General features: G+C 57.7%; 1 protein-coding gene across 1 annotated transcript; it reads left to right on the top strand.

The window, feature by feature from the left end:
* Window positions 1-2,646: 2,646 nt before the first annotated feature.
* NR1D1 (nuclear receptor subfamily 1 group D member 1) lies at window positions 2,647-10,551 on the top strand. The gene is made up of 8 exons (XM_029210988.1): window positions 2,647-3,313; window positions 6,038-6,373; window positions 6,669-6,757; window positions 6,855-6,999; window positions 7,346-7,989; window positions 8,281-8,466; window positions 9,200-9,410; window positions 10,063-10,551. Exons 1-8 carry the CDS (start codon window positions 3,283-3,285, stop codon window positions 10,260-10,262), a joined length of 1,842 nt encoding a protein of 613 aa, XP_029066821.1. The 5' UTR covers window positions 2,647-3,282; the 3' UTR covers window positions 10,263-10,551.
* Window positions 10,552-12,815: the final 2,264 nt, after the last annotated feature.

Raw genomic sequence — 12,815 nt, 5'->3', positions numbered from 1 at the left:
GATATGGTGCGTGAGCATGCACAGGTGTGTGTGTGTGTGTGTGTGTGTGTGTGTATAGAAGTGAACTGGAATGTCCAGCTGGCAGGAGGGGTGGGAGGCTGTGTTGAGATACACCTGTTGTCTTAGGTCAAGGTTGAGGTCATAGAGAGGCCAAAGCTAGATTCTATTCCAGGTCCCCAAAGGCCAGACAACCCAGCCTTTTCTCCCTCCATTTGGTGGCTCTTAGTCCCATAGTCTCTGTCCTTCTCCCAGCAGCTGTTGACAGAGAGAGGAGCAGGATGGATAGACAGAAGCTTCTGGAGCCAAGGGAGAGTCCTGCCTCGTCATTATTCTGTATCCTTCTCTCCAGTTGTAGAAGGAAGATCCCAAAGTTACTTCTTTGTCAGGGAGCAAAGGAGGGGCCCTATAAGAAGTGCAGAGGAAGGAGGGCGCAGAAGTAACCCCCCTCCTTTGCCTCCTCCCTCCCAGCCTCTGCCTTCGTACCTCACACAGACTGCAAAACAACCCAGCTTCTTGCCAAGAGTCAGGCTGACTGCATTTCAGCTCTGGCTGCCTCTGCTTCCTCCTCCCTCTCACTGGCTGTAAACTCAGGGAGGGAGTCTTGACCCCTGCCCTCCCCGAATAGGGATAAACACCAGCAAGTAGAACAAGGGGTGGGCAGGGTGACCACAACAGCAAGCAGAACTGTAGCTGCCTAACAGGGCAACGAAAGGGAGTGTGCTGACGGGGGTGCTGGGCTGGTGGGGAGCTAGCGGTCATACCAAGGTCCCTGATTTTGAGTCTAGCTCTGGCAGGTCCCTGGGCTCTGGCCCTGGCCCTGGCTCTGATGGAGACTCAGGAAGGGCGCAGAGAGCATGCAGTGCTGGACATGGCAGCTCACCTCCCAGTTTTCCCTCCAGAGCCCAGCAGGAGGAGGGAGAGGGGGTGGAGGCTGAGTTCAGAACCAAGTTTTCCTGAAAAGCCTCTTTCCTTGTCTGTCCTAGCCCCTCCCAGGTCCTCCCACCCTCTGCTGCAGCTTCCCAGCTCTGGGCCAAGGGGCCAGGGCAGGCCAGGGAAGAGCCCACTGCCCTCTCTCTCCCACTGTTCTTGGGGGCAAGGGAACAAAGCTAAAGCCCAGGCCGTTCTAGGGAGCCCATCTGTCTTCCCCTGGGAGTCAGAGGGCCAGCGAGTGGTCAGGCCAGCTGCCCAGCCGCCTCCCCTTCAGTCATCTTCACAGTCCTCTCTGCTTACTTCCTTACCACCCAGCTTACTCCTTCCTTGGTGTCCACACGCCTCCTTTTCTTTACTTTATCGGTAGCTGTTTCCAGGCATCCATCAATGCTATCCCAGGAGCTATCTGTGAACAAGTGGAGAAGGGCTTCCTGTGTGGAAAAAAAAAAAAGAAGACAAAAAAAAAAAACCCTCCCTAGGAGCAGTGGGACTGAGGAGGGACTAGCAGGAAGCAGCAGGTGGCCCAGGTTCACTTGGCTGCTTCAAGAAGAGGCTCGCAGCTCTCCCCGCAAGCCAAGTCCTCAAACAGGATAGACCTCCGGAAATACCTGGCATCCCAGTGGTTAGGACTCCCAGCTCTCACTGCCGAAGGCCCGGGTTCAATCCCTGGTTGGGGAATCCCACAAGCCACACGGCGAGGCCAAAAAAAAACACCCCAAAACAGTTTAGACCTTGACTGGAGACCCTTTTTCGCCAATGGGGCAGAGTTGCTCCTCTGAAGGGAGATGCGGGCTGTTTCTAACCCCTATTCAGCGTTTCACTTCCATGTCTGCCCACCTCCTTGATGGTGGTCAAATGAAACTAGCCATGGATGCCTGACCTTGGGCCAATCACTTCTTCTAAGACTCATTTTCCTCGTCAGTAAAGGAGGGAGGGTTAAGATGGTCTTTGTGTTCCCTTCCGTGGAATCCACGCTACCCTGAAGCACTGAGGGTGGGGAGGGGGCTGTCACTCTGCCCCCAAGCCCTGCCTCACCTCTGGCCCCTTTAGGACTTCAAAGCACTTTCACCACAAAGTTCTCCTCCCTTGTCCTTTTTATTTCCTAGACAAAGGGAAATGACTCACCCCGAAGTCACCTTCAGTGGGTGGGGTGGTGTCATACACGCAAACAGGGAGTCCCCAGGGACATCCTCACCACGCCCCCCCCACCATGGCAACTCGTTTCCCTAGGGGAGTAGAATGGAACAGGGGCCACATTTCCTTTCCATCTCAGGACTTGGCTCTGCAGCAGAAGTTCAGCTTAAGCTCCTGACCGAGGGGATATTCCTACTTGTCATCTCTCTCGTGTCACCAGTAACCTCAAGGCGAAGTCAGTCCTGCAATCACGTGAAGCCCTCACGTTTGCAAGGTTTGCAGAAAGGGGCTGTTAGCTTTGATCTCCCAGGGAGCGGCCAAGCTTGCCAGCCGCTCCCCAGGAATTCACATGCCTCTGCCATACAGGCTTTCCAAACACGCCACCCTGACTCTCAGCGCACTCCACCCCACAAGGCTCTCAGCTCCTCCCCGGTTGCAGCAAGAGCTTTTGCGAGGCAGAAACGGGGAAATATACGCAGTCCGCCCACTTTGCCAATGGACTACATATCCCGACAGCCTTGGCTTTACGCAGGCGCACGGAACTCAACGTGCCTGCTGCTGGAAAAGTGTGTCACTGGGGCACGAGGCGCTCCCTGGGATCACATGGTACCTGCTCCAGTGCCGCGTGCGGCCCGGGAACCCTGGGTTGCTGGCGCCTGCGCAGAGCCCTCTGTCCCAGAGAAAAAGGCTGGGGCAAAAGGCCGTTGAGATTGGCAGAGTGAAATACTGCTGCCGAGGGAACGTAGCAGGGCACACGTCTCGCTTCTTTGCGCCTGGGTGCCCCGTTTCTCCCATCACGTAGTTACTTCCTGACTGCAACCTCTCTCCCTCTGGGACTTTTGCACCGGGAGCTCCAGATTCCCTACCCTGCAGCGCTGCGGAGCCTTCAGGCAGTGGCACCCCGGGCACTGCAGAGATCCGACCCTCCTTGCTACCTTCTAGCCAGAACTACTGCAGGCTGATTCCCTCCGCCCCCTTCCCCCACACTCTCTTGCTTTTCCCATGCAAAGCCGACCTCCGTTGCCTCAGCGTCCTACCCTTCTGCAGGGCTGCAGTCGGCCACCCCAAGACCTTGCTGCAGGGTGCCTAGGATCCTTATCGTGAGCCGCGGGGTCCACTCCCCGTCCTCGGTCAGTTCCCAGGGGGCGACAGCGGCAATTGTAATCTCCAGTTTGTGTCAAGGTCCAGTTTGAATGACCGCTGTCAGCTGGTGAAGACATGACGACCCTGGACTCCAACAACAACACAGGTACTAAGATTCCTTTGCTACCATCATTCTTTCTCTGTCACTGTCTCCTCTCCTCCATCTACGCCTTTGTAAGGAACTTTGTAAGGGACTGGAGACTCCCTCGGCCTGGGGATTTGCTAGCGTGATGGGGGCCGTAGGCTGGGATTTCCAGAGTGGGTTGTTCGGCCTGGGAATGCGCCCGGAGGCGCCCCACCATCACCCCTCAGAGCCCCTCTCTTTAGCCTGAAGGACTCGGATCGCGGGGAAGGAGGAAATGGAGAGCGGGTACTTGTGGTGAGATGAACAGTTTACAAGAACTGGGAGTTTTGGAGCAGTGCCCCGAAACGCCCCCATCTGTCCAGCCCCTGCAGCTGTGGCATGCCTGGACTTCTCGGAAGGAGGACCCCCTCCTTCCAATCTTCCTCTTCCCTTAGTTCCTGCAGGCTCGAGGGAACTCGAGAAGCAGTGGGGCGACCTGGGTTCCAGGCAGGAGGGGCTGGGGGGATGGGTCGGATCTCACTGGTGAATCCTCAGTAGGGAGCGGCACTTGAGGAGCCCCACGAGTGGTGCTCTGCCCCAGGAAGGACACCCAGAGCGCCCCGGCAGCCCGGAGCGCTCACATGGCTGCGGAGCCGGGCCCACGTGCTGCGTTTGTTTTCATTCTGCAGAAGCCGTCGCCGCCACCCCATTGGCGGTTGCCTCCCGGCCCCATTACATAATGAGCTCCGCCCCCCGTTGCCCCGGCAACGCGTGTACCCTTCTCTCCTCCCCTTAGTAGTCCTGACCCAGCTGGCGTGAGGGACCCAGCCCTAGACTGGGACCCCGGACGCCGAGGAGGGGCGGGGCTGGGGGCGGGGCTGCTGCTCCCGATTGACGGGAAGCGGAGAGGGCGGAACCTCGGGTTCTGGGGTTCCTCGTTGGGGAGCCACGTGCAAGAGGCACACGTGGAGCCGGGACGTGAGGCCGGCTGAGGGCCCGGCTCCCGCCCCGCCCCGCCGAGATCTGGGTGAAGCTGGGCTGACTCACCGCCCCCGCCTGCCTCCTTTTCCTGTCCGCCTGCCCGGCCCCCTCCTCCTTCCCCATAACCGATGCAGAGTAAGACAGAGCCATCCCTGACCTCTCGTGGCCTCATGTTTACACTCCTCAAGGGGACCTCACATCTAGCCACCCTTCTCCTCACTCTTTTCCTCTTTATTCTCTTTGCACCTACCTCACCGTACTGCCTTTAGACTCAGCTTCTCCACATTACAAATTCTTTCTGTTCCCCAAGCATCTCCGTTTCTTAGTCCTGCAAACACTGTCTTACGCCTACTCCCACCAAACAAGAAGCAGTTTGTCTCCTAAGGGCTTCCCGCAGAACAACTACATCCCAGAAACATAGCTGAAAGGATATTAAGTCTCTTTCATCTTTTTTTTTTTTTTTCTCCACAGAAAGGAAAACTGGGACCCAGAGAGGGGAGTTGATTTCCTCTGGGTCACAAATCAAGTTGGTGGTGATAGATCCAGATCTAAAACTAGACTCTTTTGAGTGTGCCCCACACTTCCAGGTGGAAGTCTCTTCGGATGAGTCTTACTTCTCTTTGGGGGATGGCTGAACTGGGTCAGGTTCATTTACCACCAAATAAATATCCCATTCCCCCACCTCAGCCCTGAAACTGTAGGAGCTGATCTATTGTGCAATTATTTTACAGGGAACTCGGTTCACCCTGACCAACCTTGAGCTATTTTAGGGTTGCTCTGCCCAGCTTAGTGTGTGTCAGTGGGTGAGCAAGACATGTGCCTCTGTAGACACGGTGGCATGCCCTGTGTCAGCTCACACGTGTCCTGGGATCCTCCCTCCTCCCACCCCATCCATGGCAGGCCATGCGAGGTACTTGGCAAAGGTGTGGCAGGCAGGTCACCTTCTTCTCCTGCTAATGCAATGGGAACACAGCCACCTGGTTGGCAATATAACTAGAGGGCCAAAGTCCCTGAATGGCCAGAGAGCCAAGGTCATTGTCACCAGGCAGAGAGATCTAGAAGGGGGAATTCCAAAGCCTTAGGCTGGACAGTTTGTCCTTCACTTCCAACTCCTGCAACTCATACTGTTAAGCCCTTCCTGGGTTCAGGGATAGAGTCCACTCTGACTCTTGATCTTGGAGGCCAGGGGAACAGTACCTTTGGAGAATACGTCTTCCAGTTTTGAGGGAATGTGATTGTTTTGCTCTTGTAAGACCCCCACTCTCCTCACTGTTGGCTAGCTGCCCCTCCATGGTCTCATCACTGGAATGGTCTTGGTATTAAAATCAGCAGCTGGTTTTTGTTCTTTTTTTTTGAAGCCTGGGCATTATGAATGGTTTTCAGCTGCTCATCCTATCCCGAGGTCAGCTGCTGACAATTAAGTCATTAGCTGCGGTTGATATTCTAAAGGAAGGCATCCAGGGCGGGGGTGGGGGGGTTGGTACATATGTGAGATACTCGCAGAGCATCACAGAGGTCATGCCTCTAGAGAGGTACCTCACACGCCAGGCAGAGAAGCTGAGTGTACCTGCCAAGAGTTGCGGTGGTTGGTTGGCCATGTCTGGTATGTGTTGGGGAGTTGCTTATTGTGGCTCTTCTGGGGACTCCAGGATTAGGTGTTTCACGTGGTTAACTTCTGAGTATCCAACAGTGTTTTGGGAGGCAGGTGAGAGATGGGCAGAGTGGTGACCTAGGACCAAAGATATATGGCGGTTGACACGCCTTTCCCTTGGGTTCTCCTGCCAGGTGGCGTCATCACCTACATAGGCTCCAGCGGCTCCTCCCCAAACCGCACCAGCCCCGAGTCCCTCTACAGTGACAGCTCGAATGGCAGCTTCCAGTCCCTGACCCAAGGCTGTCCCACCTACTTCCCACCATCACCCACTGGCTCCCTCACCCAGGACCCAGCTCGCTCCTTTGGGAGCACTCCACCCAGCTTGGGTGACGATGGTTCCCCTTCTTCATCTTCCTCGTTGTCGTCATCCTCCTCCTTCTATAATGGGAGCCCCCCCAGGGGTCTACAAGTGGCCCTGGAAGACAGCAACCGAGTGTCCCCCAGCAAGAGCACCAGCAACATCACCAGTGAGTAAATTTCCAGCCGATCTGGGGGGAAGGGAAGGTGTCCAGGCTGAGGTGGGGAGTTGACATTCATGTGACACAGTTATTCCCAGGACCTACGCTGGCCTCAGGGATTTCTCCTAGAGTTGCACCAACTGCTGTCAGCCCTGTCTGCTCATTCGGGTGCCCCCTAGATACTGAAGCTCCTCCTCAGTTTCCCACCCCCCCACCCCCGCCCAATCTCCAGCTCAGAAAACCTCCAGCTCTCTGGCCACTCAGAAACCTGCCCTGTTCACCCACTGCCCCTCTCTTTCCGCAGAGCTGAATGGCATGGTGCTACTGTGTAAGGTGTGTGGGGACGTGGCCTCGGGCTTCCACTATGGCGTGCATGCCTGTGAGGGCTGCAAGGTGAGGCAGGGTGGGGGTAAGGGCAGGTGACCCTCTCCCACAGGACACATAGGCCCGGCCTAGACGGAGATGCTCACTAGCTGCCCCGGCTCCACAGGGCTTTTTCCGTCGGAGCATCCAGCAGAACATCCAGTACAAAAGGTGTCTGAAAAACGAGAACTGCTCCATCGTCCGCATCAATCGGAACCGCTGCCAGCAGTGCCGCTTCAAGAAGTGCCTCTCCGTGGGCATGTCTCGGGATGGTGAGGCAGCACCGTGCCCACGAGCTCCCCTCCCCCTCCCCCTTTCTTCCCCTCGGAGGTTTCTGAATTAATCCCTCCCTTACGAAGGCCCAATACTAGGCATCTCATTTGCATAGGGGATGCCCACATTTCATCGGGTCTCAGGTAAACACACACATCTTCCCCCATTAGTCTCTCTGGTCACCTCTTACCGTAATGCCTACTTGGAAAACCCCCTCGATGGGTGTGGCCTTGTGGGTTTTATGTGGAACCCCAAGCTCTAAGGGGCTTGCCCTTTCAGGAGGAAGGAAGAGAAGCATGCGAGTGTGTATTAGAACTTCCTGACACTGCTCTCATCCTGTCACAGCTGTGCGTTTTGGGCGCATCCCCAAACGAGAGAAGCAGCGGATGCTGGCTGAGATGCAGAGTGCCATGAACCTGGCCAACACCCAGCTGAGCAGCCAGTGCCCGCTGGAGACCCCGCCCACCCAGCACCCCACCCCAAGCCCCCTGGGCCCCTCACCACCCCCAGCCCCTGCCCCCTCGCCCTTGGTGGGCTTCTCCCAGTTCCCCCAGCAGCTGACGCCTCCCCGATCCCCAAGTCCTGAGCCCACAGTGGAGGATGTAATATCCCAGGTAGCCCGGGCCCACCGAGAGATCTTCACCTACGCCCATGACAAGCTGGGCACCTCACCTGGCAACTTAAATGCCAACCATGCCTCGGGCAACCCTCCAGCCACCACCCCACATCACTGGGAAAGTCAGGGCTGCCCGCCTGCCCCCAATGACAACAACATCATGGCCGCCCAGCGTCATAATGAGGCCCTGAACAGTTTACGCCAGGCTCCCTCCTCTTACCCTCCCACCTGGCCCCCTGGCCCTGCCCATCACAGCTGCCACCAGCCAAACAGCAATGGGCACCATCTGTGCCCCACCCACGTGTACCCAGCCCCAGAAGGCGAAGCACCTGCCAACAGTCTGCGGCAGGGCAACTCCAAGAACGTTCTGCTGGTGAGGGCACTGGGGGTGAAGCGGGCAGGGGACTGGGGAGACTGGATTTAGCACAGGGCCGCTGGGTGTGCCTGAAGGCTAGGTGCAGGGAGGATGCTCAGCCCTGCAGGAAGGGCTCTGCCTGGGAATCCCTGATCTCCACCTGGCACCTGATTGCTACTTTACCTGAAAGACCCATCCTCCAACGCCACAACTCTAACCCAAGCAGAATCTGGGGCCCAGCACTGCTGGGGAAGCCTATCTGAGGCAGCCTGACTGATGCTCCCCTCCCCAAATTCTTTCCTCTTCCAGGCATGTCCCATGAACATGTACCCGCACGGACGCAGTGGGCGAACTGTGCAGGAGATCTGGGAGGATTTCTCCATGAGCTTCACGCCCGCTGTGAGGGAGGTGGTAGAGTTTGCCAAGCACATCCCTGGCTTCCGTGACCTTTCTCAGCACGACCAGGTCACCCTGCTTAAGGCTGGCACCTTTGAGGTGAGTGACCCTTTGTGCTCCCTGCTCTTGACCTTGGGAAGGATCCAGCAGAAAGGGTGTCTGGGGTGGGCAGGGGCTCTGAAACCTTACTCTTGACGGATGAAGGAAGGGGCAGAATCCCTCCCAGTCCTGCCTATGGATGGCTGGGACTTCTGTCATCTCAGCTGGGGTCTAATTACATCCTATTACCCTAAAATAACACTTTAGGGTACAGTGCTATTCCCGTTCTAGGCATGAGCACATTCACTTTGGTGAAGTGCCTTGCCCAAGGTCACAGGGAGCGACAGGGTTGAGACCCAGATTCAGGCTGGATTCCAAAGCCAGTGGGATGTTCCCCATCCTAACACCTGGCACCGCACCCCCCTCATTGCTTACTCAGAAACTAGCCCCAGTCTTGACTGAGAAATCTAAGGCAGCACCAGTAACCCTTTCACAAAACTTTAGGGGAGGGCTTCCCTGGTGGCGCAGTGGTTGAGAGTCCACCTGCCGATGCAGGGGACACGGGTTCATGCCCCGGTCCGGGAAGATCCCACATGCCGCGGAGTGGCTGGGCCCGTAAGCCATGGCCGCTGAGCCTGCGCGTCCGGAGCCTGTGCTCCGCGACGGGAGAGGCCACAACAGTGAGAGGCCCGCGTACCGCAAAAAAACAAAAAAGAAAAAACAAAAAAAAACTTTAGGGGCAACTTGGCAATTGCTCCTCCCACTCCACCCAGGATGACTGTCCCCGCTTTAGGTGCTGATGGTACGCTTTGCGTCGCTGTTCAACGTGAAGGACCAGACAGTGATGTTTCTGAGCCGCACCACCTACAGCCTGCAGGAGCTCGGCGCTATGGGCATGGGAGACCTGCTCAATGCCATGTTCGATTTCAGCGAGAAGCTCAACTCCCTGGCGCTTACCGAGGAGGAGCTGGGCCTCTTCACCGCGGTGGTGCTCGTCTCTGCAGGTAGGTCAGGCTCTCGCCTGAGCCTGACCCCGGGAGGAGGCGGACGCAGTTCGATTCAACACACCTTTTATGGAGTACCTACTCTAGGCCAGGCCCTGCACCCGGGCACTGGGGATACAGACATGATTCAGACACAGTCTAGCTCAGGAGACAGACTCATGCCCGACTAATTATAAAACAGTGAGATAAGTGTCACAGTAGAAGCATGAACCAAGGGCTTTGGAAGCACACACAACTATTTCTGCCTGGGGAGCTGGGGAAGGAGGTGACACTTGAGTGGGGCCTCAAAGGACAAGTAAAGATACTGCCAGGCAGAGAGAGGGGGAAGGGCATCCCAGGCAGAGGGAACTACAGAACAAAAAGCAAGGGAGCCTGGGCGTGTTTGGCCTGTTCAGGGAAGGAGAGCGGCCTGGTGGGGTGGGAGGGGGCCAGCCCTGCTGAGCCTGGGCTCCCAGGTCGCAGGCACCTCCTGCTCTTGGGTCAGAGGCCTAGGAGAGGGAGTCATGTTCCCCCTCCTCCTCCTTCCCCATCGGCCCTCTGAGGGGCTTCGGGGAGAGGCTGCATGGCCGCCGCCGCGTCCTCGCAGGCCTCCGGGTCCTCCTCGTCAGAGGAGCTCAGGGAGCCTGCCTCACTGCCGTCGTCTTCCCCACAGACCGCTCGGGCATGGAGAATTCCGCTTCGGTGGAGCAGCTCCAGGAGACGCTGCTGCGGGCTCTTCGGGCTCTGGTGCTGAAGAACCGGCCCTCGGAGACTTCCCGCTTCACCAAGCTGCTGCTCAAGCTGCCGGACCTGCGGACCCTGAACAACATGCATTCCGAGAAGCTGCTGTCCTTCCGGGTGGACGCCCAGTGACCCGCCCGGCCGGCCTTCTGCCGCTGCCCCCTTGTACAGAATCGAACTCTGCACTTCTCTCTCCTTTACGAGACGAAAAGGAAAAGCAAACCAGAATCTTATTTATATTGTTATAAAATATTCCAAGATGAGCCTCTGGCCCCCCGAGCCTTCTTGTAAATACCTGCCTCCCTTCCCCCATCACTGAACCTCCCCCGCCTCCCCTATTTAAACCACTCTCTCCCCCCTCTTACTCTCTAGCCCCCCGATTTGTTCTATTCCTGTCTCAAATCCAGTAGTTCACAGCTGAGCTGGCTTCTGTGGTGTGTGCTCGTTCTGGGGGGCGGGGCGGAAACGTGGCCAAGGCTGGGGGCACACCTCTCCACCTGGTCAGTTTGTGGGGTGGGTCCTCTGGCCAGCAGATGGGAGGATACAGGGAAACAGCACACAAGTCTAAGGGGGGGGGTGCCCAAGGGGATTATTTTCATCATATATTTATTACATAAATATATAGTAAAATAGACGAGCAACAATTACCATAAAAATATCTTTCTTTAAAATCCTGACCCAGAACACAACGGGGTGAAAAATCGCACAAAACAGACATACTGATTGTCAACGTGGGGCAGGAGTAGGAGCCCCCAAGTCACCCCTACTGGCCCCACCCCTCCCTGGGGAAGGGACCTACCTCCTTCCCTGTTTCTGGCCACAGCCCCCCCTCCCCCCACCCCAGCACCAGCTTCTCATACATTCAGTAGCGCCTGCAAGGAAGTGTCCCCCTCCTCCCACCCAGGAGTTCCCAGGGCAGGAATTACTGTCCCCCTTATGGACGGTGTCCGTGTCACACGCCCTGCCCTCTCCCAGCCCTGTAGACCCGCCACCAGGGGAAGGGGTAGGGGCTCCTCCACCCCCACCCTCCCCAAGTCTGAGCAGGGAGGAGGCTGGATGAGGTATGTGTGTTATGAGTGATGGGAGGGGGAATACTGAGATGGAGAGGCGGGTGGTGGGGGTGGGGTAGTGGTCATGGCTCTGGCACCCCCTTGTCCTGGCCTGGCACCCTCCTCCCACCAACACTGCACCTGCTGCCCCACTCTGCCTGCCCTAGTGCCCCGGGCCAATACTGGGGGAGGCATGCTAAGCACCCACGTCAAGGCCATCCCCCTCATTAGCACCAATGGCCCCCAGGAGAGGGCCCTGTCCCTCACTTCCAAAGCAGGGACTGGGACAGCTGCCTCTCTAGAGCAGGTGCGTGGCGCTCCTGAGTCCCCCCGGCTCCTCCCCCACCACGTGTACTTGCTCACACATTCACAAAGAGAAAACGCACACATACACCCCACGTCACTGAGAGTGGGGGGAGGGGTCGGGGGTTACGGGGAGGAGTGGGGGATCACAGCTCATATGATTGGGGAGGGGGAGGGGAGGGGGGATTCCCAAGTGCCTGTAAGAGGCCAGGCCTCTTGAAGGCCTTTTCTCCACCATGGGCATGGCTGAGAATGGGAACGGAGGGGGGGACGTGGGGATGGAGGGATAGAGAGACTGCAGACAGGTCAGGAATTCCACTGGGCCCCCAGGGGGTGGGAGGAGGGTACAAGAGGGCTTATCCATGGGACCGGAGTAATACAGGAATCAGTACCCCAGGAGAGAGAGAGGGTAGAGACGGACAAGGACAGCACGGGCAGCCCACAAGCCCAAGGGGGGCTGGGCAGGCACATGCACAGGTGATAGCAGATGCTCTTCTAGGCCCTCCAGCCCTGTCGGAACACCTGAACAGTGGGGGAAGGACATGCCCTGATGGGCATCATAGCACTGCCTTCCCGTGTGTGTGTGTGTGTGTGTGTGTGTGTGTGTGTGTGTGTGTGTGTGAAGGGGGCTGTGGCAGGCTGAGGGTCAGGGTGGGGTGGCAGGTTCCCCACTGCTTAAGACATTTTTGCCCCAATAGTGCAAAGCGCAGGAAGCCCTGGCACCCCTCCCCCCGCCCCCTGCCCCATTCCCCATGGCTTCCGGGGGCATCTGTGTCCACCCATCCATCCCTGCCGACATGCAGCCCTGAGCCCAGGGCCCTCTGGTCTGCTCTGTCCCTCCCCCACCCTCCCCTCCCCCCACCCTCAGAGGGCTACCTCCTCCCTCCCTCTCTCCCCTGCGGAGTGGGCCATAGCCAAAGGGAGGAGGAGGGCAGCTCACCCAAGTGCAGACCAACAGAGCACTCCTCACCAGGAGGGTGGGAGGTGGCTCAAGCCAAAGTCCCTGAATTAGAGAAAAGAAGAGGGGAAAGGGGTTCCAGGGGCACAGGGGCGGCTGGCCTAAAGAGCTTCAAAGAAAAAAGGAGGAGCACCAACCACCCCCTCCCCCGGGGCTTCAACTAAGTGCCATTTCTCTAAGCACCCCCATTCCGGTGCCTGCCTGCCCAGAGTCTGGGATAGTGCATCGAGTGGGAGTGGAAAGGAGGAGGGCAGGGGTTAGAGAGAGCCCAGCAGACAGATGGAAACAGGGGCCTAAGGGGGTGGAGGCTCTCGGAGAAGCTCACGCACACCCCCCCCCCCCCAGGGCAGCAGCATCTGGATCGTAGCTAATACT

This window comes from Monodon monoceros, unplaced genomic scaffold, assembly GCF_005190385.1.
Source record: "Monodon monoceros isolate NGI ecotype Baffin Bay Population unplaced genomic scaffold, NGI_Narwhal_1 Super_Scaffold_9, whole genome shotgun sequence".
Taxonomy (NCBI): Eukaryota; Metazoa; Chordata; class Mammalia; order Artiodactyla; family Monodontidae; genus Monodon; species Monodon monoceros.
This window is presented reverse-complemented; position numbering and strand designations above follow the sequence as displayed.

Excerpts from the sequence above, each read along its gene's own strand:
- NR1D1 (XM_029210988.1), top strand. The coding sequence starts at position 3,283 with ATGACGACCCTGGACTCCAACAACAACACAG. Across the intron at positions 3,314-6,037 it reads GGACTCCAACAACAACACAG|GTGGCGTCATCACCTACATA; the intron begins GTACTAAGATTC and ends TTCTCCTGCCAG. Across the intron at positions 6,374-6,668 it reads GAGCACCAGCAACATCACCA|AGCTGAATGGCATGGTGCTA; the intron begins GTGAGTAAATTT and ends CTCTTTCCGCAG.